The sequence below is a fragment of the Rhinolophus ferrumequinum genome, chromosome 12 (genome assembly GCF_004115265.2).
Source record: "Rhinolophus ferrumequinum isolate MPI-CBG mRhiFer1 chromosome 12, mRhiFer1_v1.p, whole genome shotgun sequence".
Lineage (NCBI taxonomy): Eukaryota > Metazoa > Chordata > Mammalia > Chiroptera > Rhinolophidae > Rhinolophus > Rhinolophus ferrumequinum.
The window spans coordinates 78427956-78451390 of record NC_046295.1 but is presented as its reverse complement, the minus strand read 5'-3'; the positions used below and the strand labels follow the sequence as shown (position 1 = coordinate 78451390).

The window sequence follows — 23435 nt, the reverse complement described above, 5'->3', positions numbered from 1 at the left end:
CCCAAACATTCTCTGAGCCCTAGAGACGGAGAACTGGCTGCGTCCTGCAAATCCAGGCTCCGGTGCCGACGGCCGAGCCAGGCTGGCCGTCCGTCAGCAAGCGTGTGCCTCCGTCTGCACCAGGTGTCTTGCCCAGGGCCGGGGCCTGGCACTAAGGGGGTGCCACGGAGCCCTTCACTGCACGTGTGGGTGGGAACTGGAATCACGCCAGCCTCGGACACGTGAGGAGCTGAGCGTGGCAGCCCTTTCCAGAGAGTGCCCACATCTCGAGTGGTGCGGTCTGTGGGAAGATGTCTTGCCTCACCAAATGTGAGCTCGTCGGACTCTAAGGATCTGTGTCTGTGAAGGAACTGGGTGGCTCCACAGCAGGAGACGCCAGGCGGAGACACTGAGCTCCCCCGGGCAGGTGGGGCACAGTGGAATTCTGGGGCGGTGAAATTGCTCTTTGTGACACTGTAATGGCGGACACGTGCCAGTACACAAACCACAGGATGGACAACCCCAAGACGGAGCCCTAATGTCAACTGTGGACTCTGGGTGATAATGGCTGTCAATTAGGTTCATCAACTGTAACAAATGTGCCACTCTGAAGGGGGTGTTGGTAAAGGGGGCAGCTGTGCCTGTGTGGGGGCAGGGGAGAAATCTCAGTGTCTTTTCTGCTCACTTTTGCAGTGAACCTACAACTGCTCCAAAAAAGTCTGTTAAAAACAAAACACTCCTGGCCCAGCATCTCCCTAAGTAGTCTAGGAAACGAGGCACCTAAGTTCCTCATCATGGACCAACACGAATTTCCTGATCAGCAAAACAGATTCTACCAATCCCGGCACCAACTACCAAACCCTGTCGCTGAGTCACAAATGGGAAGTCAGTGGCCCTGTATGTGACACATCCAGCGTTTGTCCAGCTGGACCTCATGGTAAATGAGTGATTTTATATGGGGTAAGGAAGGAAAGTTTCTCTATTTTTTCCTTCCTTCATGCCTGCCACCTATATTTCTGCTGTGACCAAGCTCGAAGCCATCTAGTCCTTCCCCAAGTTGGGACTTTTCTCAAACAAGAGGCCCTCAGACTCGTGGGTTAGCTGTATGTCTGGCAATGTCAGGAAGAGAAATACTGCTGGGACAGTCCTCAGGGGGACCGAAGGGTTCCTGCAGGTGCTGTGGGGTAAATGCAGCCCCAGACAAAGGGCAAGGCCTTAGCCAAGAACCATGCACACCTGCCAGGGGGGTGGCCTCCGGCCTGATCTCACTGAGAAGAGATCACACTTGTCCCAGGAGGAATGTGTGCGCAAAGGCTGCTTCCGAAGGGGCCTTCCCAGAGTCAGACATGGGAGGCCGTGGGCGGGAGCCAGAGAACCGTAAGCCTCCCCAGCTCCAGCACAGCAACCCACCCGCCTCTCCAAATGTGTGAGATCAGAGAAGGAAGTCTTCCAGAAACACTCCCGGTGACAGCCAACTGCTCTGTGGCTACTGCACCTTGCGGAAAAGGGACAAGAGTTCAACATGTGCTGACACTAACAGCAGAGCACTGTCACCGAGGCCCGAGCATGGCTTGTGCAGCAGGCTTGGGGAAAACACTGGCTACCGTTTTTCTTTCCTTAGGAAAATATTCCTTTCCAGGTGGTGGACCCACGGAGAAAACCACGCTCGCTCTTTCAAGCCTGGTGCGAGGACAGAGAGGGACAAACTAAAACCGGTGCGTTGGGGGCAGGAGCCGAGGGCCCTGCAGAAGACAGTCTTTCTACAGGCAAAGCCTCTTGAAACAGATGGACCGCTCAGAGTGATATCACTCTGCTGGGGAAACTGGGGAGAGCTTTGAGGCCTGGATCGAAAGAGGAGCAGTGGCAAGATGGACAGATGGGAGGAGGGCAGGCGAGTTTCTGAAAACAGGAAATGTAACAGACAAAAAACATGGAAGAAAGAACAGAAGGTTCCCCAGCACGGTCAGGGAGTACTCAGCAGATGTTGGCAAAGGAAGTGGCAGGAGAGGCGAGGGTGGTGGGCGGGGCCGTGAGGGCCTGTCTGCCATGTCACCAGTATGAGGACCTGACTCTTCTACCAGCGTTCTCCGCCCTGGCTCCAGCAGGACGCCCTGGGAGTTCAAAAAGCGGAGAGGTACCTGAGGCCCAGACATTCAGAATCAAGTCTCCAGGGAAGAGCCAGACAATCTACTTCAAAAACACTCTCTGAGTAACTCTGGCAGCCAAGGAGAATGGACGGGGAGGGAACAAGATGGGAGGTGAGGACACAGGACATCAGCCATGGGAGGGCAGGGCACTGGGCGACAGGGATGGGAGACACGACGTTAGGCCTCCGGGAAGTGGGCCCTCACTCCACACGGGCCAAACAAGAGGGAGGCATTCCGGCCAACACTCCCATTCTGCTGGTGGTCACGGGGTAGATGGCGGTGCATCGGTGCCCACAGGGAATGGAGGGGACGGGCAAGCTTGGGATGACGGTGGGCAGTGGGCAGAGGCACCCGAAGCTCAGGAGAGGCAAGTGGGTTGGAGCAAGAGCCTGGGGAGTGGTCAGTGAGCAGATGGTCCAGGCAGCCATGGATGTGGGTGAGCACTCTGAATGAGAAGTGGGAGGATGGAGGAAGGGAGGGCCCTGGCACAAAAGGATGTCACAGGCAGACCAGGTGACGAGGTTGAGTGTGTGACCTGGAGCGGGAGCTGCTCACGGGAACTGACGCAGGTGAAGAAACCTGCTGGCAGCAATGCTGGGTGGGCACGGCACCCTGTCTCCCAGCAGACCGTGGGGAAGTGAAAAGGACGCCTGGTGCCCAAGCGCTGCAGGGGAGCCTCAGGTTGGGTTATTTCTGGAGGATTTAAGGGGTGCCATCCAGGAAAGGCACTTCCAAGTAGAGGAGGGAGATGACAGCCGGGGACACAGCGGCGGTGGCCCTGAGAAGCTGCACTCTACGCTCACCTGCAGGTGAACGCGGATGGCAGGCTGACAGCTGGCGCCGCCAGGTCAGGCCTGTTCCGCTCTGTCACGTCTTAAAATTTCATAGAACTCTCTCAGCAGTACAGTTCTTAGCCAATGAGACACCCCAGAGTACTTTCCTTGCCGATTTAAAGGCTCTTGGCCTCAGGTGGCTCCTACACTTCACAGGTTAAGCAGGGCTAGCACTCCCTGGAAGTGGGATCACTCTAGATAAAACCTTCCTGCGTCTCCCGCCCCCGCCCCCGCCGTTCCATACGCAGCCTTTCTGCCACTGAGGAGAACTTACTTCACTATCACGGGATGGCTCCCGCTAAGCCACTGAAAACACAGTGTAATCAGAGTACTCTCCCTGGTAATTGGGCTGTAAACTGAGGCAACCATAGGCCATTCCAACCTTTCCCGAATCTTAGCAGAATAAAGAATACACTCTCTCTAGTCTCCACTAGACTGGTGGTCTGTCTATTCCCTCTCCCTTTCCTCCCGACTTAACCCTCTTGCTAAAATGGTCACCACTATTACCAAATACTTTCAGAGAGAAACAAAAACCAAACCAAAATTGTGCCATGAGACAAAAATACCTTCCCAATACATCCACACGTCCAGGTGCAATGGCTGATGGAAAAGATGTGGGAACAGGAACTCCAGCATTACTGGCGAGGACGCCAACTGACAGCCATCTTAGAGCACATCTTGGAAAGTGGAAGATGCCAGTACTCCACCACTCAGCTGCCAGCGCCCCCACCCCCCAGGGAAACCCTGCTGTACGTTTATGGAAGAAGCTCGAGGCCTCCCGGCAGGGGCTGGGTAAGTTCACCGTATCTTAGGGGACTTCCTGGCACTGCTGCTCACCAGATCGGCTCTCATTTGTGCCTCCGTAACCACCAGTTACTTGCTCAGATTCTGCTCCTTCTAGAAAAGGCACAGCTGATAAGCTTCTGCTTTCCCTGCCACTGTATAAAGGTGTCCGTTCCTCTGCACAGGGGGCGTGTGGAGGCCGTCAGCGCCATGTGCCTCGCGGACTGTTGTCGAGGTGGAGCTGCCACAGCTGTCGCCGCCGCCCGACCTGCCCCACAGCCCAGCAAAGCCCAGCAGGGGCCAGACTCAGCCTTTGAACCGCGCACAATCCAAAGGCCACTGACTGCGCCGGAGGCGGTGCACTTGCAACTCAGCCTCAGGCCAGGGAGCAAACAACTGACTTGGCCCATCACAGTTAACGGGCAACTATTCTTCATCACCACTCACTTTTCTAGACAATGACTGCCCTTTCCCAGAAAATACCGTAGGACCCTAGAGTCACTTCTCCTATGACTCACAGGAGCCCATTTTAACACTCCGATGTAGGGCACATCATTGTGCTGGCTGTGACAAGCCTCGTAGTGATCTGATGATAAAGGACATGGAACCATAACTAGCAGCCTACAGATGACTCGGAGAGTCGCATCTTCAGATGCAGGGGCCCAACAGGAAGTGGGGTGGCCGTCCTCAGCAGTTCGGAACAGGCCCAAGTATGTCCCCAAGTTCTTGCCACTGAGTCGCTGGGAGCAGGCTCCAGTGATGCGCCACAGGATGGCAAATTCTACTTCCCCTGAAAAGGCCGGGCCATGCGTGGCAGACACTGTGCTTCGAACCGAGTGAGAGGGCCTGGGCTCGGGTGCCCATTTCCTTCTGCTCAAAACAGAGGTCCCACTGTGGGAGCACCCAAATACGGACAGGCTGCTCCCACTCACACCGTGCTGCTCTTGGTCAGGTAAGGGGCCAAGGAGGAGCAGGCAGACAGGGGATTTCTTACACAGATTCCATTTCCAAGTCGTCCTCTTCCTGAGAAAGCTGCAGGTAGGGGTTATCTGACGCTGGGCGGAACTTGTACCCCGTGAGGACAAAGAACACCAGCGTGGCCATTTCATCCAGGAGCTGCAAATTTAAAACCACCCCAAAATAAAGGGATTAGCAACACTGTTCTTCCGAAAGCCGCAGAACTAGAGAAGCTGACACCCCCCCACTACAATCTACCACTCAATGGTCACTCGCTCAAATGTCAGAGGCGACTTCTGGAGAGCATTTCCCTCAGAAGGTGTGCTGAAGCCTCAGCTGGGAGCGTCCGCCTGGAGATGCCATGTAAGACTCCTTGCTTTGACTAGAGTCTTCACTGCTATCTTAGGGGTCATTATGTACCCACAATTCCTACGGTGCCTACGGCACCAAGTGAGTACTTCCAGAAAAAAGTCTCTAAGCATTTGGTGGCTTACCCTAGTACTTAAACTAGTTCTAGGATACTGCAAAGATACTTTATTATTGAGACAATAAGAGTGGGCAAAGAAAAAGGGAGGTCTGGATTCTAGGCTGTTCTGAGCCCTATAACTGATGGAGAAGCTCCCGTCTCATCTAGGTTTCAATTATACAGAGTAAATCCTCTCTCTGCCCGAGGCTTTTCTGTTCAAAGACTTTTAAAATCAAAACCTAAAATCGATAATGCAATTACTTCCAGATTTCTCATGCAATTCAGCAGCTTTCCTGGACAAACAGATCATCTTAATTGCAGCCCTGGAGAGACGGGGGGTCTTACTGGCCACTGCCAGATAAATTGGCAAGAACCTTAAGTGACAGCCCCAGACTTTATCCTCAGACATCAATTCTCTGGTACCGTCCCCGAGAGCAGCATACCTGGTACAGCCATTTCCACTGGAACGGAACAGCAAATTTGAGGAGAAATGCGATGATCCTGGTGAAGTATATGTAACATACGATCTGCATAAAGAGGAAAGAAATAAGAAATAAAATCAGCCTAGAAATGATGGCACCACTTTCCTCCAACAACTTGCTTTCAAATGACTTACAGAACAGAAAACCGAATTACCTAAAGAAAGTTATTTGACACTTTTAGTGCTGATAATAAATTGGGCAGAGATGATTACTCTGCCAGTTACACTTAAAAGGATCGCTTCTTACTCTCTAGGTGACCAGGATATTGACAACAGCCACACACGGGGAGGACTTAACATTTTGGTATGGTAGCTCCTAACTCCCGAGTTAACCCCTTCCTTGCTCTGTCCACAACGTAACCCACTGATTTTGATTCCCAAAGGGTAATATTTTTTATCCCCAGGCTTTGAAGAATGCTTTCCAGTAGTAATAGTAAAATAAAGCCCCGTGGGGAAAATACTGACTTTCAGTCTCTTCCGCAGGTGCTGTGACATTCAAGGGGCACGCTCAGAGGGAGTACTGTAACACTAAGCACTCCGGGAGGGGGATGGGCCGAGGGTTCAGCCTGCCGCCCTCGAGCACGGACTGCCCATTGGGACCAAGCCTAGGGTGGCTCGACCTGAAGGGAAACAACTGTCCAAAGTGACAGTCTATGCCAAAACCACAGACAGAAGATGACTCAGAACCCTTCTTTTAGGACTCGGGAAGTGAACTCTAGGACACGCAGACCTTATACTTTCCAAGAACTTGTGTCCCTAATAATTTATAGCAAGTCCTGCCTTGGGTGCTGATGCTTATATGAACATTTCATGTCTATCTTGGTCCGGTTTTTGGGTGTGACCTCATTTTTGTAAATTAATTTAAAACTGTAAGTCAAAGGAACAGCTATGAGCGGCATATGCAAGTCTATTTGCTCTGCTCCTGGAACTGGTCTTATTTACAGATTTAGGATTTTCTTACTCACCAAGACGTAATAATGTCTGAAAAGTTTCAGCTTCGCTAAATTAATAGCAGCTAGGAAGAACAAAATGAAAGGCTCATTAACTTCTCATTTTTAAAGTGCGTCACACTCAAAAAAACAAATGGAAAAAAAAAACAAACCAAAAAAAGCACATTGCATTCAGACACCCTCTCAGTCAAGGGGCGAAGTCTAACGCATGTGTTCTGCCCACGACACATCTGTATTTCTGGAGATGCAGCCACTGGGCAGGACCTCCCGTCACCAGCAAGAATGGGGCAGTGGAGGCTGCAGGCTGGGGCTCCCAGCTCCAGCGCTGGGCAAACCAGCACACCTCCCACCTGCAGGCCACACCCCAAAAGTCAGCAGACATCACCAATCAGGACCCAACCACCGCCTCACTCCCCACCCCCCAAGGCCATGGTTAAACATTTCAGCTCTGCCACTGTGGCTGACAGAGCTGCACCCCGCTCTAGGACCAGTCTTGGTGGGTCCCTGAGCCCACTAGTTGGGGGTGTAAATTCAATTAACCCATGGGTCCATCTTGCAAATTTGAATTTCACTTAGATTTTCACGAAGGAAGTGCCCTGCAACAAGCTCTTTAAATACAATCTTCCTGGCTTTGTCCCACCTTGATGAAAGCTCAAGGTCAGGGAGCCAGGATAGCTAACTTCCTGCCGCGGCGGCCTATGGCCATGAAATATTGATGACCACAGAGGGTAGCCGGCTCCCTCCCCTTAGCAATCCTTTCATTCATCATAAACCTTCCTGCAGGAGGCAAATTAATTTTGCTTAATAGCATTCAATTACTGGTTCCATTTAAGAATGGGACTGTGGGTGGTGGAGGTTCCAATTTCCTCTTCCTCCCTCCTCTGCCTCTCGATTCGTGGGTGGGCAATCAAGCTTAGGATTCCAAAAGAAATTCCTGGAATTCTAGATTCTTCTTCAAGGTGATTATCAACTAACAGTATCTATGTGATTCCCCTCCGACAGACCGAATGCATCGACGAGGAAGGATCAAAAATCTTCCTGGGTTGCTAGATGGGCGGGAGGGGTGGGGGGTGGAGGAGAGGGTGAGGGGATTGGAGGGCAGTCGGTGACCACAGGATGGCCACGGGGTTTGAAAATTAATCTGGGGAACGTAATTTGGTGGTTACCAGAGCGTAAGGGGGTTGGGGGATGGGGGATGAGGGTGAGGGGGATCAAATGTATGGTGATGGAAGGGGAGCTGACTCTGGGTGGTGAACACACAGTGTGATTTATGGATGATGTGATACAGAATTGCACACCTGAAATCTATGTAATTTTACTAACAATTGTCACCCCAATAAATTAAAAATAAATTAATAAAAAAAAAAAATCTTCCGGGGAAATTCTAACTCCCCAAAATGAGAGGCTGTTCTACCCCCTTGTCTGCTACGGACTTGTGCATGCACATAACTTCTGAGGCAGGCCACCAGCAAAGGCTTTCTCATCTAGCAACCTCTCTGGTCGTCTTGTGATTTAAATGAAAGCTCTCTGATTCTCAGCCCTTTGTTCACTCTGACTCTGGGCCAGGCCCAGGGACGCAGCAGTGACAATAGCAGTGACAATGGCAGCGATGGCCTTCGCTCCAGGGGCGCTGGCCCCTCAGGGAAAGTCACTGAGTCCCGAGCTATACACTCACTGAGTGCTAAGTGCACAGAGTACCTTGCTGATTCGAGACGTGGGACATGACCAGGTATTCCTTGTCTGGAGGCCGGGGGCGGATTCGCCGAGGACAAGATATTAAACCTTCTCACAAGTATCGGATAACTAAGTCTCATGGACTTAACGCTTCACACATTTGTAGGAACCAGCGTTCTTTTTTGTGTGTGTGCTTCTCCTGCTCCCACTGGCAGTAGTTGATGAAATGGCCGCTTGTACTACTCTCTGCCCTACAAAACCAGCCAGCCCACAGGAAATGCAGCCCTCCCCGACAAGTGAAACAGTTCTTCAACACGAACACTCAAGTCTCCTCTTTGTGAAGAACTGAGAAAGAACAGCATCAATAAATAACTAGACATTTAAATAACAAAAATGCTTTAAAAGTCTCTTCTGAATTTTGCTTGCTGAAATAAATCCTGCCAAATGAAACTCCTGGCCTTGAAGGATCACCAAGAGCCATCAGCCCGACCGAGAGAAGTACCATGGTTTTATTCCCGGATTTCAAGAAGTCATGACGGGATATGCATGACTGCTCCCAAGGAACACTGCGAACCCAGACGGGGGTGAGGCAGTGGGGGAACGGGGGGGGGGGGTGTGGGGGGTGACAGAGAGAGCAGTGAGACAAAGTGGAATTGTCAGGAGAAGAGCAGGTGCAAAGGTTCAGACGTGAGGCAGCACTGAGCAGCTCGGTGGCTGGACCACTGGACCGCAGAGGCTGGGGAGCGAGCCTGGGCTGAGAGGAAGGCCGAGAGCCGCCAGATGCGGGAGGCTGGCTGGCCTCTTCCCTGATGCCCAGGGCCCAGCGAGCCTCCGAAGGGTCTGAAGCAGGGCAGTGCCTTGGTCACATCTACACCGCAGAACAATCTCTCTGAAGAAAGGATGGAGAGGACCAAGAGTAAAAGCCCAATTGAGTGGAAACCCATGAATCTGGCGGTCCCTCGAAAAGGTGGGGCGCTGTTTCTCTCCGTGTAGAGCAGTGGATGGGCAGTGAGCAAGGCTGATCCCGCCCTGGGGGCTGGCTCGGGGAGATGGAAGGACAGGCGATGAAGCTGAGGGCCAGCGACTTCCTCAGGAGGTCTGATGGGTCCCCACCCTGTCACAGGGAAGGAAACCAGGGATGGGAGTGGGGAGAGCTGCCTGAGAGAAAGCAGAGGGGCTAAGGGCCTTAGTGGGAGGAGACCCAAGCGTGGGCTGGGAGGGGGAGGGAGCGGAAGGCACAGCATGTGACATCTCCCTGGTATCATGCATCACCATGTCACACCCTCCAGGCTGACTGTAAGACACTCTGAAGTGAGGCAGGTCACGAACCACTCTAAGAATGCGCCTGCGCACCACATCCGGCGCCCCGTGAAGAATCGTCAGCGCGGGCACCAATGTGAGGCCATCCCAGGACACGTGGCAGGGCTGACAATCGGACCTTGGGAACAGTGATGTCGCTAAGGAATGCAGAGCTCAAGGCTGTTTCCAAAACCCACCAGTCACGACAGACATCATTTCCAGTCACATGCAAGACACTTGTATACGAGATTGCTGCTCACAGCGTCAGGCTCCCGGGTCTCAGCTGAGGCAGCGAAGGTAGGGAGGAAGCTTACTTAGTGCAGCAAGAAATAGGACAGTGCAGCCCCTGCACATCTGAATACCTTGGGTTCAAATTCCAACTCTGCTGCTTCCTGGCTGTGTGACCTCAGATAAGTCTCCTAACCTCTCTGAGTCTGTTTCTTCAATGTAAAACAAAAATGCCAATACCTACCACTAGGGTTGCTGGGGGAATGAACGAGTCAGGCCCTGGGACGCGAACAGCACACAGTAAGCACTCAGTGAATGTCTGATGTTACGGTATCGGGATTATATTGGGATTATATAGTATTAACCAAATACCAAAAGTGGCATGTACTATGTTACAGTGGCTGCCACAACTGGCAGAAATCCAGACTCTCGTAAGTAAAACTGGAACAACTGGTGACCTGGGGACTGCCAGACGGCCGTGAGCTCTCCAGGAAGCTGCCACATGCACACGATGAGTCAGCCCGCTGCACGGGGGTGAAGCAGCTCCGGGAGGGGGGCTTCAGCAGCATCCTGCCGCAGGCAGTGACACAGCAGGCTGTAGCCTGGAATCCCAAGCCCCCCTTTTTCTTCCCCAAGAGCTTTCCCTGGAGTTAAGAATGCCGAGAGCTTGCTGCTCACCAGACCACGGCGGGGACGGCCCCACGGGAGGAGAGGCTCACCAAGTCTGGGCTGGCTATTTCTGACCCCACCATGAGTGAGGAACAGCAAATATGGTAAAAGAATGAGCATGGGGAGAGGAAAAATGCATTGGACAGGTGCCAGGAGACCTGAATTCCAGTCCCTGCGCCATCACAGCTCAGTGTACCCGAGATTGGCCTGCCACGTCCTTCTCGGGGCATCCGTCTCCTCAAGTGGAGGAGAACTTCTCTATGGCTGTGGTCTTAACTGGGGTGAGTACCAGAATCTCCCGGAGACCTTCATTTAGCTCTGATGCCCAGGCTGCCCCCTAGTCTATGGAATTGGGCCGGGTTACAAAGCTTTTGAAAACCCTCCCATGGAGCAGAGAGGAGGGCCCCGACAAGGCTGACCTCCTGCTGGGGGCCTCCTCCTCTCCCCACTCACTCTCAGGAAAATGGGCAGGACTCTGGATTTCGGCAAGTGCCCACCAACGCAGGAAGTGCTCAGCCCCGTCTGATGCTCACCCCGTCACTGCTCTGACTCAGCAGCAAAAGAGCAATCTACCGGGGGCGCCGCCCCCTCCCTAGACTCTCACCTTTCCTTCTTAAGCCAAAGAGTAGCTAAGCAGGCGGCAAGAAGACAGACCGCCCCGTACCTCCCCAGCAGACTTCCCTGGATGGTCTTGGAGCCATGACAATGGTAAGGACAGCACTGGCTGTCACTCTCTCCTCAGTGATACCCACGTGCTGGGCACCGCGCTTCATGCTTCATGGCGTTAGCCTCACACCGGCCTCTATGCGGGAGGGGCAGAGCCACCACCGCCTCACGGATGAAGGACTCAGGCCTGGAGAAGTTTAGTCAATTACCAAGGTCACACAGCTCCTGAGTGGAGAAGCCAGTGCTCAAACCCAAGTCCACCTCCCTCCAAGGACCAGGCTCTCTCTCAACGCCTACACTCTGCGTTCAGGGAAAGGCAATTCTGAGCTTTGTAATCCACTGGCAGCTCAGGGCGATGCAATCATGGTTCAAAATGCCAGGCGATGCCCAGCAGCTGCCAACAACCTGTCCTGAGGAGTTAATCCTGAGTGATTTATGGGACACACAGAGCAAAGGCCCACAGCAGCCTCTTAAAGGGTAAAAAATTTCCAAAACAATCCTTCCCCAGTGAAAGGAAAGCCTCGAGGCTTAAAAACACCCCTCCCTACCCATCAGCCTTTTCTCCTGCTCCCTCCCTGTGGTACTTCAGAGGGAACTTTGCGTCAAACCCAAAAATGAAAGAAACAAGGATGATGGCAAAGCCTGAATGGCATTATTCGCTCTGACTCACTCAAGCAGAGCACGTCCGTGAGGTCCTTACGCTCCAGGCTCAGCGGGGACAGGGCAGCAGAGGCCTGAGAGCTGACCCGGGACTACACTGCTCTGAGAGCGTCCACTCCGGGGAGGGATTAGCTGACGGAGGAGCTAACACTAGGAGGAGATCCACTAATCCATCTCACGAAGACAGTATCAGAGGAAGTACGGGAAACGCTGTCATAAGAATTATGTCGAGAATAAAATTTCTTGATTTTCAAATGGTAGTCATGTGAAGAGTGGCTCAAAATACATTTCCAATGTACATTTAAAACAAAAGCCCCAGAGAGGTCTAAAGTCGTCAAATTGAACAGTTAAGCAAAATGTTCTTAAAGAAATAACAGAAAGCATCAAAGAAAAAGGCAAAACCACCCAACAGCATGGCTGACACCCCATCCCAGAGGGAAGACTAACTCCCTGAGTTCTGCTGTCAAGTCCAGTAAGTTTCTGCCTCTCACCTCCCTTCTGCTCCAGAATGCCACCAAAGGCCCTGCTAGAGGAGGGGGCGCCTAAGGGCCAGGCCGGCCTGCAGCGAGCAGCCAGCCGCAATGCCGGGAGCCATGGCAGTCAGAACACAGCGGAGCTAAGCTGAGGAGCACACTGCACACCCACCCCCCACCCCTGGGCTCCCCATGTCCCCGGCAGAGTCCCAGTTGGCGGTGGGTGGGGCGAGGAAAGCCAGATGTCCCATTGCTCAATGACACAGCCTGGTCAACAGCAGATGACACCTTCTCACCAAGAGAACCTGCAGTGATCAACCAAGAGGAGCTGGTTTCAAGAGTGTCCCAAAGGGCTGGTCCGGTGGCTCAGGCGGTTTGAGCTCCATGCTCCTAACGCCGAGGGCTGCCGGTCTGATTCCCACATGGGCCAGTGAGCTCTCAACCACAAGGTTGCCGGTTCGACTCCCACAAGGGATGGTGGGCCGTGCCCCCTGCAACTAACAACAGCAACTGAACCTGGAGCTGAGCTGTGGCCTCCACAACTGAGATTGAAAGGACAACAACTTGACTTGGAAAAAAAATACACACTGTTCCCCTTCCCCAATAAAATCTTTAAAAAAAAAAAAAAAAAGTGTCCCAAGGCTCATGGAAAGCAAACATGTGCTAGCATCGTGCCCAGAACCGGGGAGGGCACGCCGGGCAGACTGCTAAGGTAGTTTGGTCACCAGTGTTTCAAAGGCCTAACAAAAACTGACACTGCCCATGGCGAGGCTCCTCCCAGGCTGGGGCTACGAGTGCCCTCTCTGCTTCTGGTTGTAGATTACATTAACTCAGGCTGGTACGCTGGTTAATTGATCATTTCAAAATGTTCATCAGAAGCTGCCATTAGGCTGATGACAATAAAGGAATTTTGAGTGATCTGCCGGGGGGCAAGTACTGAAAAGTTTTTAATGATTAAAAGAAATTAAAAATCATTGTATTACACCAATCTAATAAATTATACGTTTCCTCTGTTCTTCCTTGATGATAGTTTGCTTAGCTATGGTTTTTACCCTTTTCTAGGGTCACAGACTCCTCTGCAAATTTGCTGAAAGCCACAAGCCCTCTGTCCAGGTAACTGTACGCATGCTCAAAATCTCCCCTCCATTTTCTGGGGCCCACACCCCCTCTTGTGTAATGCATTCACGGATGCCCTGCAAAAACCCTCTGAATTAGAGGGTCGGTGACACCCTTATGCGAGGTGGCCTTGCGTGCTTCACACACGCGATCTCACCTCACACTGTAAGAGACGGAGCAGTTTTGTAAGTATTTCCATCACATCTTCCGGAGACAGCGTGTTCTTCGCCTGCCAACGGGCCACCTTTTGGGAACAGGGGCTATTTACAGTGCTCTCACGTTGCGGCTTTCGGCTGCAGGGACAGGACTGGACTTATGAGTATATGCGCTAGCTACACAGGGACAGAAGGATGGATGAGAACTTTCTGAGCAACCAGCTAAAGGGAATCTCATTTCTTTTGCATTGGCTTCTCCCGTTGTTATGAGGCACTGCTGCAGAGGGGCGGGGGTCCCAATGGAGTACCCTCAACAGCCGTGCAGACAGCAGGACACTGCAGTTCTGGGGGAATCATCCTTGCACAGCTACACCAGGCCGAGAGCCCTCCCCACATGCTGGGAAGGTGGAATCACAGCAAAGTGTGCAGTGGGAGGCTCCCCTCTTTCTCCTGAGCTCCTCTCCCCTCCCCCAATGCCTTCTGACCCAGAGTCTCCAAGTTTCACCTAAATAATAACTCACTGATGCTATAGCACCAGTGGGCCCGGGGCTACGCTACTTTCTACTTGGAAACTGAGTCAGAGGAGTCAGGGGAGAGAGTGCTTATAAACATCAGCCCAGGTGGAAATGTGTAACCAGCTCTGCTGGTAAACTGAGGGCAATCCATGTTCAAAGCCACTTAATTAGTAAAGAAAAGCACAGATTCCACTCGAGTAAAAGCTTAGGGAAAATAGCAGAGCAGGTAAGGATGCAAAAGCTACTGTCCCAATCAAATAACAAAGAACACAGTTCTAGACACAAAGTTGGAGTGCAGTAAATATGTAAAAGCACTCATTTCTTATTATGTGTGAGCTTTATAGTTTTCAAAGTGCTGAGTGTAAAGTGAAGTCAGCAGCCAACCTCGCTATGTTATATGTGTGGTTATAAAAATGGTATGTCTTAAATGTCTGCAACAGCCAGGAGCTGGCAAACTTTCTCTAGAAAGGGCTGGAGAGCAAACGTTTTAGGCCTCTTGGGCCCGATGGTCTCTGCTGTAACTAGTCAACTCGGCCACTGGGGCAAAAAGCAGCCAGAGTCGACAGGTATACAAATGGGCATGGCTGTGTTCCAATAAAACTTTATTTACAAAAACAGGCGGGGGACTTCCTTTCTCATCAGTGGGCTTTTCATTAGATCTATTTATACAAAAACACGCAAATAAAACTTTTTTTTTTCAGCACGAGTTGCCTAGAACGAATGGACAGCTTAAACAGTCACAACAATCTGGCCAAATACATCTGAAATGAGCTCAACAGGCATAGGGAAAAAGAACCAGACAGACTTTAACTCCCATGCACAGTTGTCATGATGATGAGAGACTCAAGAAACCTCATCTCTAACGCCCACCCTGCAGTTCTCAAATTTTCTGTCTCTGGACCCTTCACATTTTTAAATTATTGAGGACCCTCAAGAACTTTGTTTATGTGGGTAAAATCTATCAATGTTTACCGTATTCAAAATTACAACAAATTTCAAAAATATTTAATTCATTTAAAAGTGACAAAATCCATTACATGTAATATAAATAATACTTTTCTTTAAAAATTACTCAAAAAAATGTAATGAGAAGAGTGGAATTATTTTTCCACTTTCGTAATTTTTGGCTTAACAGAATACAGCTGGATTCTCAGATTTGCTTCTGCATTCAATCTATTGGGAGGGCGTGTTTGGCTGAAGTATATGAAGAATTTAGGGCCTTATACAATAGTAGGCCTTGTCAGGTAACTGTGACTAGTCTTTATTCTACATTAACACTTGACGAATGGTAGCTACTTAAAGATGAGTGAGATGGGGAATCTGAAACTGTATCAGTAATCTTTCATACTCTGCCACATTGAAACCCATCGGTCCATCTCGTACTTTGAATGGATCTCTTTTTATTCACCCATGGCTGTGTAACATGCATTGATCAGGTGGAAAATATTGTTTCACTGAGTTCTGCATGTCTCCAAAACATCTAAACTTTTTACCATAAACTATTTTTTTAAAGTCACATTTGCTAATATCAACCCCTACTCACATCAGAAGTCTTGTAATAACTGGGAAGCTGTCAAGCTTGCGGTGCTGGATGTAAGTTTTCCTAAATTAAAATTTATGCTTCCAAGTGACAATTAGATCACTGGCAATAAATACTTTTAGTTGTTTTCCTGAAGTGACATGCTTACTTTGTTCATTTTCAAGGAAGTGTCTGCCAAAAAACCCCAAGCCTGAGTAATCCCACTTTGACCATTATCCTTCTTCCAAATACAAGTGGTGTCCCAAGAGGAAAGTGGCTAGTTCAGCTTGGAACTCAAACAATTGTGCTTTCCTCAAGATAATCATTACACCTGGGGACATAACAGAAGCGCTTTATGCACACTTTCCATTTCATCACACAGAATGTTAAAAGACATATATTAAGAACTGACATTTGATAACAAGAATAGTTTTTACCATCTCATCAAGGCCTCTCCTAAGGAAAACAAGCCCTTTTCACCCCCTGCAAGCAGGTGGCGATGAAGAATGCAATGGCCGCTGATAAAGTTTGGTGCCACTGCTTTGACTCATGCCAAGGCGCCAGCTGTTTTACCCACTTCCGCTTTTGCACCACCAGTGCAAATGTCAACAGCAAAAGAGGCTGATAATGTCTTATCAAGAAAATAATTTTGACCCCAAGGGCCCTCTTGAGAACTACCACCCTGACAAATACCGCTCATGGCCACAGCTCCTTTCCGAACACAGCAGCGGCTCACAATGAAGCCATTCCTCCACAAACCCTGCCACCAGCCAATCGCCACGTACTGACAGCTTTTGAAGCTCATGTAAAAGCTGCGAGTCCTCAGAAAACTTCCTGTGAATCTTCCTCAGAAATACAAGGTGAATAAAAAGATGGCCAGGAGCAGAGACTGTTAATTAAATGTATGGCGTAGCTCCCGCCGCCAGTCTTCTAAGGTAGTGACACTGAAGAGAGAGAGACAGACGTCAACAGGGGCGCAGGCTCAAGGGCAGTCACAGCCAGTAAATCTTGGCAGGCGATAAACACAGCGGAACCAGAGCGAGATATGCCTGTGCAAGACTCAATTATGCTTCCTCTCCGAGGACGCAGCACAGCGGTGACTCTAAATGACAGGACCTGAGAGAGACCACAGCGTGTGACAGAAGAGACAAAGACACAGCTTAAGGACAGTGGGCAGCTTCACCTGAATGTTTCCCTCACGTTCGGGCCAAAGGAATCCACAGACAAAGAAGAAAACAAAACCCACATAAACACCCCCGATAGCCGTGTGCAGCCTCAAATGCAGGGAGAACAGCGCCACATGGCACCCCCCCCCCCCCGCAGTCAGTCAGCCTGAGCCACACTTCCCGAGAGTCTTATGCCCAGGTCACCGGCAAGGTCACGCAGCGAGTCAGTGGGATAATGTGCCTAGGAACAGGAACCAGAGTGTCAGGCTCCATGAAGCAGAACGCTTCCAAACCCAGTAGGAGACATTACTGCCCATGGCTTTCACTTCGCCAGTTGCCTAGAGGAAGGGCTAGGTCTCAGGAGGGGTGAACTGAGGGGCACAGAGGGTCAACCACGATATCCCGGAAGCAGCGGTGGGTCAGCGGGGTGCACCCTGCACTGCCTCGCTCCTGTCCTGCAGTGCACGAGCCAGGGCATGGCCACCCTGCAGTCACGCCAGAGGCTGGCTTCCCAGCATTGAGTGGGGGTAGAGGCGTTCCTGCGAGTTCTCTGCAGGGGAGACTTCAGCCCTGGGAACAGGCTGCCCCGACTCTGGAAGTGTCACGAGCATAACCACTTTTCAAAGTACGGAATGAAACGTGCATTTGCAGACTAGCTCAAAAGCATCCCATGGCCTAAATCAACCCAGGGAAAGAACATGAATAAAAAAGACACCCCTAGTCTGATCTACTCTGTCCTCCTTTCAAAGGGTATGTCATATTTGCTGATGAGAAATGGATGCTTTCTTAACAGTGTGTTATCCTGAGAAGGGTGTTGTGCTTCCTGTTTTCATAGTCACGCTCTGCTGAAGCGGTCCCGTGCTGCCACCTGGTGGAACAAATGAGAAACTGCCTCACGTGCCCCAGACGATGACAAAAGCATCCCTGCTCCATCAAATGTCTCTTTACCACAGATGCTGGGGGACAATGATGACCCCATCTTGGGCTCACCTGCTGTGCTGTCCACCCAGGCAAAGCTTTAGTACCGGTATGTCCTCAGCTAACGATCAACCTCTCAAGGAATAAACGGTCACAGTTACCCCCAAGCCTCGAAAAGCAGGGTAAAGGCAGAGAGTCAGAGGGACCAAAATAACCGAGGTGAGGACGGACCAGAGGAATTCATGAAGGGGGAAGGTTGAAACCAAGAAGAAAAGTAAAGATAAAACTTATCAACTAGAAAACACTGCCCTTGGGATTCTCAAACATTTTCAGCCAGAGTCAGAAAAACAAAGCCAGAAATATTGAAGTGTAGAGAGATGAAAAAGGAACATGTCTCATCTCAATTTATTAAAATAAGAGAAAGACCTATACATAAGTTAAAAAAATAATATAAAAGCATTTTATAATGTGCACAAAAGACGAAAAAAAAAAAAGGACAAGAATATCCCCAAACAATGATTATTCCCAGAAGGTGGGTTTTTATTTTCTACTTTGGATTTTTGTTTGTGGCAAGGTGCTTTATTAAAACTCTAATGTATTTTTTGCCTGGAAGGCAGGAGGGCTCCCCGAACTCCTTGGCTCAGAGAAAGGCTATGGAGCCAGGCTAAAATCAGAAGATGTCTGCAGACAACGTTCCCGCTTAAACTCCCTGAAAAGAATCGATCCGGAGGGCATTCCAGAGGGAGAAGGGAACCCAGGGCCCTTGAAGGAAAAGAAGAGAAAACCAAAAGGAGCTATTTCCCAAGACCAGAAAGAAAACAAGGACTGGCACATTGTGCGAGTGGGGCTTAAGGCCACTCGAGAAGCCGGATGTGCCGTGGGAGCCTGGGCTCTGAGCAGGTCCCCAGCCTCGGCAGGAGCCTCACGCACAGGCTGCCCCGAGCAAGAGTGTTTGTAACATAGTGGGACAGCCACAGGAACTATGGTGGGCCCAAACCGGGGACACCCCCCGTTCTTGTGCTCCAAGAACCCCGGGATCTTGCCCGACACCGGTGTGAAGCCGTAGGGTCAGGTTGAATTCAATTTAAGGACAGCAAAGTGACATTAATTATATAGCAAGTGTGAAACAAGATTCGTACCTACTACCTGTTTTTCAAATTTTCTAAAATGAGTCCTTGTTACTTTGACAATCAGAAAACAGGTCAGCAACACAACTTGTATTAACAGCAACAAACGAATAAGCTGCCTTAAAGAACGCGACTAGCGGCACTGAGCATGCCGCCAGGATCCAGAGGCAGCGTCGACCTTCGAGAGCTCCCCGGCCCGTGGCCTGCAGCGCCCCCTCATGCCAGGGCAGTCTGCGGTCATCGAGGGCATTATTCAAACGGGACCAGAAACACACAGAACATTTTCTCTGTGGCTTCTTTTCTGACTTGGGAGGCACGGTTGGAAAATCAAGGAGATGCAGAAGGGTTTTCATGGCACAGCCACTTAAAAATCAGAGTTTTAAAGGTTCTTTCTGGCATCAGGCTCAAATTAATACCGACACATCTATTTTGAAAGCGTGTTAGTTAAATCAGCAGGAAGGGAGGCTTTACACATAGCCATCCCCAATCCATAATACCTCCTGTTCTCACAGTGAAGTGGTGTTGGTCCTTCCAACACAAGATTTTCTCTTCCTGACTCAGTTCTGAGAAGGTGAAAATCACGCTCATGAGTGGAAATGAAATGAATCATCTTAAGCAATAAGCAGCGATCACTCCCAAGCCTCCCTGTACAACTGGTCTCTGTAATGTTCACCCCTGGCCTCTCCACCAAACAACGCCTGGCTACTCTTACAAAGCCCCAAGGGCCCCCCGACCAGCCTCCCAGGAAGGCAGAGCCCTGAGGCCCAGCGTCCTCATCCTCCTCTCAGCCATCCCAGGCACGAGGCTTCAGGAAAGGCTGAGCAACACAAAACTTGCCTTTTCCATCTGTTGCTGATGCTTCTTGTAAATGCCTGATCGACCTAAAAATAAACATTCGGAGAACAAAAGGTTAGCTAACAAATTTGCGTTCCTCTCTATTTCCAGGGCTAGTAACTTGAGGCCTTGAATTCCTCAATTATACACTTCGAGGGTCGCACTAGATGATTTTAGCTACTCTCCCTGAGCACGGGATCATTGAGAATCAACACTTCGGCATGACTGGTGCTCAAGCCTGAGAGATCAAGATGCCCTCTGCTGACCGAAAAAAGTCTGGCAGGGGACTGGGCTATAGCAGAACACAAAACCAAGCACAGTCCTTTACCTCTCCTGATCTCTCTTCCTACTCTCAGTCCCACAGCTACCCCCCCACCCCAACCCAGCACTAAGGCACTGCGGGGTCACTGAGCTCACCTGGAGAGAAGGGACCCCATAAGGTCACAGGCCGATGTCTACAGTCTGGGTCTAAGAGCTGTGAGCACATGGCTTCACGCAAACTCAGTCTTTTATTGACCAGAGATTTATAACTCGGCTAAAGAATGCTGGCCTTGTGAGTGCGTGTGTGTGGGGGGTGGTTGACGGTGGGAGGGGGGCCTTTTTTCCAGCTGGTGTGTGCTGGTAACTAATTACCGTCATTACAGTTCAGGCAGGAGAACATGAACATTCTCAAAGCAGCTTAGATCAGAGTTCCAGGTAGAGTTCAAACGCATCGAGGGAGACTCCTCTAAAGGACGAGCACAGGTATGGCACAGCAGGGAGAGGGCCGGGCCCAGGCTGCAGTCCTAACGCGCCCACCCACTCTGCCTGACCCCGTGAATGGTCATTTCTCCTTTAGCCTCTGTGGTTTCCCCACATGGGACAAGTGAATGGAGCAACGTGGGAAAGTTAAGTAGCACTGGCTGAATGTGAATGTTTCAAAAAAATTATTGATACTGCACTGTTTCTTAAATCACTTCCCTAGTACCTGATTTTTTTCATTTTATGGCAATTTTCAGAATACTTACCTTAAAGAATCTGCCATTCGGCATCTGCTGTAATTACCAAGTGGCGGGAAGTGGCCACTCGTAGCTCCACACGCGTCTGAGTCTCCCAACCCCGCCTGTCCCTTGTTTTGCTAAGAGTGACAGATGTAAGCGTGGGGTCTGTTCCCTAACAACAATGCTCTGTCTACGTGAAGACATCACTGGGCATCCTGTCACAGATGCCTGAGTTACTTCTTCTGGGGCAGGATGCGAGGAGGTTGTAGAGATTAAAAATCTCATTCGTATTCTCTCTCCTCTGCTGAACTGATCTGTGTCCACGTGTGATGTCCAATGGAATTGGGGTTAAGAGTGAATCTAGTCGGCTGGGATTACACTCCACTAGTACCATGTTCTCGACAATTAGAATAACTAACCTGATAAATTCCAGGATCCTAAAAAATATCAACTTACTGCATGGGGCATTGCAACATGGGACACCTCACTTCTAAGAAAGCAGGCAAATCGATTTTGTTAAATTTTATTACGAAAGAATTAATTGCTTTCAAGAAGCCATGAGCCTCGATCATAAGGGTGTTTTATTTTTGCCAGGCTTTTCCCCTCCACTTGCTTCCCACCGAACCAAGAACTTCCTTCACTTTGCATGAGATTGAGTGAGGATATCCTCTCATCAACCACTGACGTGGCACTAACTCTTCTTTACACGTAACTGAGGCATAATACACGTACATAGTCTGCCATTTCCAGGATTAGGAAAACTCTGCCGAAAATCCCTGAAATGTTCATGTGCTGAGACCTATCACTGGCTCGGTGTAATGTACTTCCTCCTTTTCCATTTAACGTGGCACAAAAAGCCCATTTATGGGATTTCAACTCCCTTCCTCTCAAATTCATGCTGCTCTTTATGTTGCTACCGAGTTCTCACTTCCAGACCCTTCTCTATTGTCTAAACTGTGCTAAAAGCCAGCCACGGTGCCAGAACAGGTCCATCAGAACCCACCGGGGAACTTGATAAAGACCCAAGTTCAGGGCCCTGCCCCTGGAGACTGATTCAGGTCAGCCTGGGACCCAGAAGGCTGTAGTTTTTACACAGATGCCCAGTGTGATCTGGACCAGTTTGGGAATGGCTGGCTCGGCTGCCGGGTCTGACGGACAAGCCTCCCGGCGCATGCGCAGCCTCTCCACCTCCCCCGCCCCCCCTTGGGTACTCACCACACCACGGGGAACAGGATGGCTCCACAGCACAGCAGGTCAACCAGAAACAGAGAATCCTTCCACAAGCCGTACTCAGTCGTCCCCTCCTCGGTGGACTCTATGATGATGTAAGCCACGTTTGCCAGGACCTACAGGACGCGAGAAGTTGCTGAGGCCCCAAAGCATGCGTAGAGTCTCACAACAACAGCCCCAACAGGACCCATGGCCACAGCCTTACGTCCAGTCTCCACGTTCTTTCTACCAAGAAAGAGGATTACACTCCACTGGCACCATGTTGCCACTCTCCTACCGAGATGTGGTCTCTGTGGCCTCCTCCTGAGTGTGTGATTACTCTGACCAACGGGGTAAGGTGGAAGCGATGCCATGTGATTCCCAAGGTAGGTCACAGAAAGGTTACAGGGTTACAGCTCCTGCCTGGTTCCTTCTCTCTCTCTCTCTCTCTCTCTCTCTCTCTCTCTCTCTCTTTCTCTCTCTCAGCACACACCTTTGGAGCCCTGAGCCTTCCTGTAAGAGGTCTGGCTGCCCCGAAGGTAATATGCTAGAGAGACTATGCAGAGAGAGAGAAAGATGCATGACGAGCCCCAGCTGTTCCCACTCCGTCTGATCAAGTCTTCCCCGCCCGGGAGAAACAGGCCAGTTAAGACTTTGCCATGACCCCAGCCCCCACCACTGTCTGAATATAACTGCAGGAGGCAGTGCGTCAGGCCTGCCCAGGTAAGCCACTCCCGAACTCCTGACCCACTCTCTCACATGGAGAGAGAGAGAGAAAGAGAGAGAGAGAGAGAGAGAGAACCAGGCAGGAGCTGTAACCCTGTAACCTTTCTGTGACCTACCTTGGAAATCACATGGCATGGAAAATGTGAGAGAGAATAAATGCCTGTGATTGTTTTACGTCACTAACTTTTAGGGTGATCAATGATATAGCAACCGTAAACCAGGACACTGCTTTTCAGGCACCGTGGCCTCAGGAGTCACTCAGGTGCTGAACAGGTGACACTTTACATCCCGTTTGGCCACGATGTCAATTCCTCAGGCCCAAGTTCTCCCTGTGTGGGGACCTCTATTTCTCAGGGACAGTAACCTTCTCAGTGCCAGGATGTACCAGAGACCAGAGTGGCAAGGATGCCGCTTTCGGCCCAGTGGCTGAGCAGCCACATGGGTCCTCCCAGGACTAATTCCAGCCCAGGTTCTCGCCACTGGACATGGCTCAGGCCTCCCCATGAGGTTCACCTGTGTCGTGTTTTGCATCATTCCCAGAGTTAGGGGTCTGCCTCGTGTGTCTATTCCCACTCAGTGTGGTATAGAAAGTCCATCCACTGGTTAAACTGAGGTGGCAATATTTAAAAACCTGTGACGCTCCTCAGCCTCGGGAAACATTATCTATGGGGGTTCTTCCGAAGACTACCGGTAGGTAGGGATGCAGAGATTGTAATTCCACATCTGCCCTCCACGAGGAGGCCGTGGTCCCAAGTCCTCTGACTTGCCATCTGCAAAGGGAATTCCTTACAGTTTTACAGAGAATGCAACCTCCTCTGTGCTATTATTGGGAAGGTTCTAAGTGTTGCAGTTTCTCTTTTGATCTAGGATGTATCGATTCAGTCATCACAGAAGCCATACTTCAC

General features: G+C 50.5%; 1 protein-coding gene across 1 annotated transcript in view; it reads right to left on the bottom strand.

Moving 5' to 3' along the window:
- The window catches only part of GPR107 (G protein-coupled receptor 107), a 68733-nt gene that overhangs the window by 5501 nt on the left and 39797 nt on the right, over positions 1-23435 (bottom strand). The window contains exons 13-17 of the mRNA XM_033122542.1: positions 21811-21941; positions 19619-19662; positions 6612-6661; positions 5609-5692; positions 4737-4858 (exon numbers count right to left, since the gene is read on the bottom strand). Of these exons, the coding sequence (XP_032978433.1) occupies positions 4737-4858; positions 5609-5692; positions 6612-6661; positions 19619-19662; positions 21811-21941 (431 nt within the window). The remainder of the gene's footprint in view (positions 1-4736; positions 4859-5608; positions 5693-6611; positions 6662-19618; positions 19663-21810; positions 21942-23435) is intronic.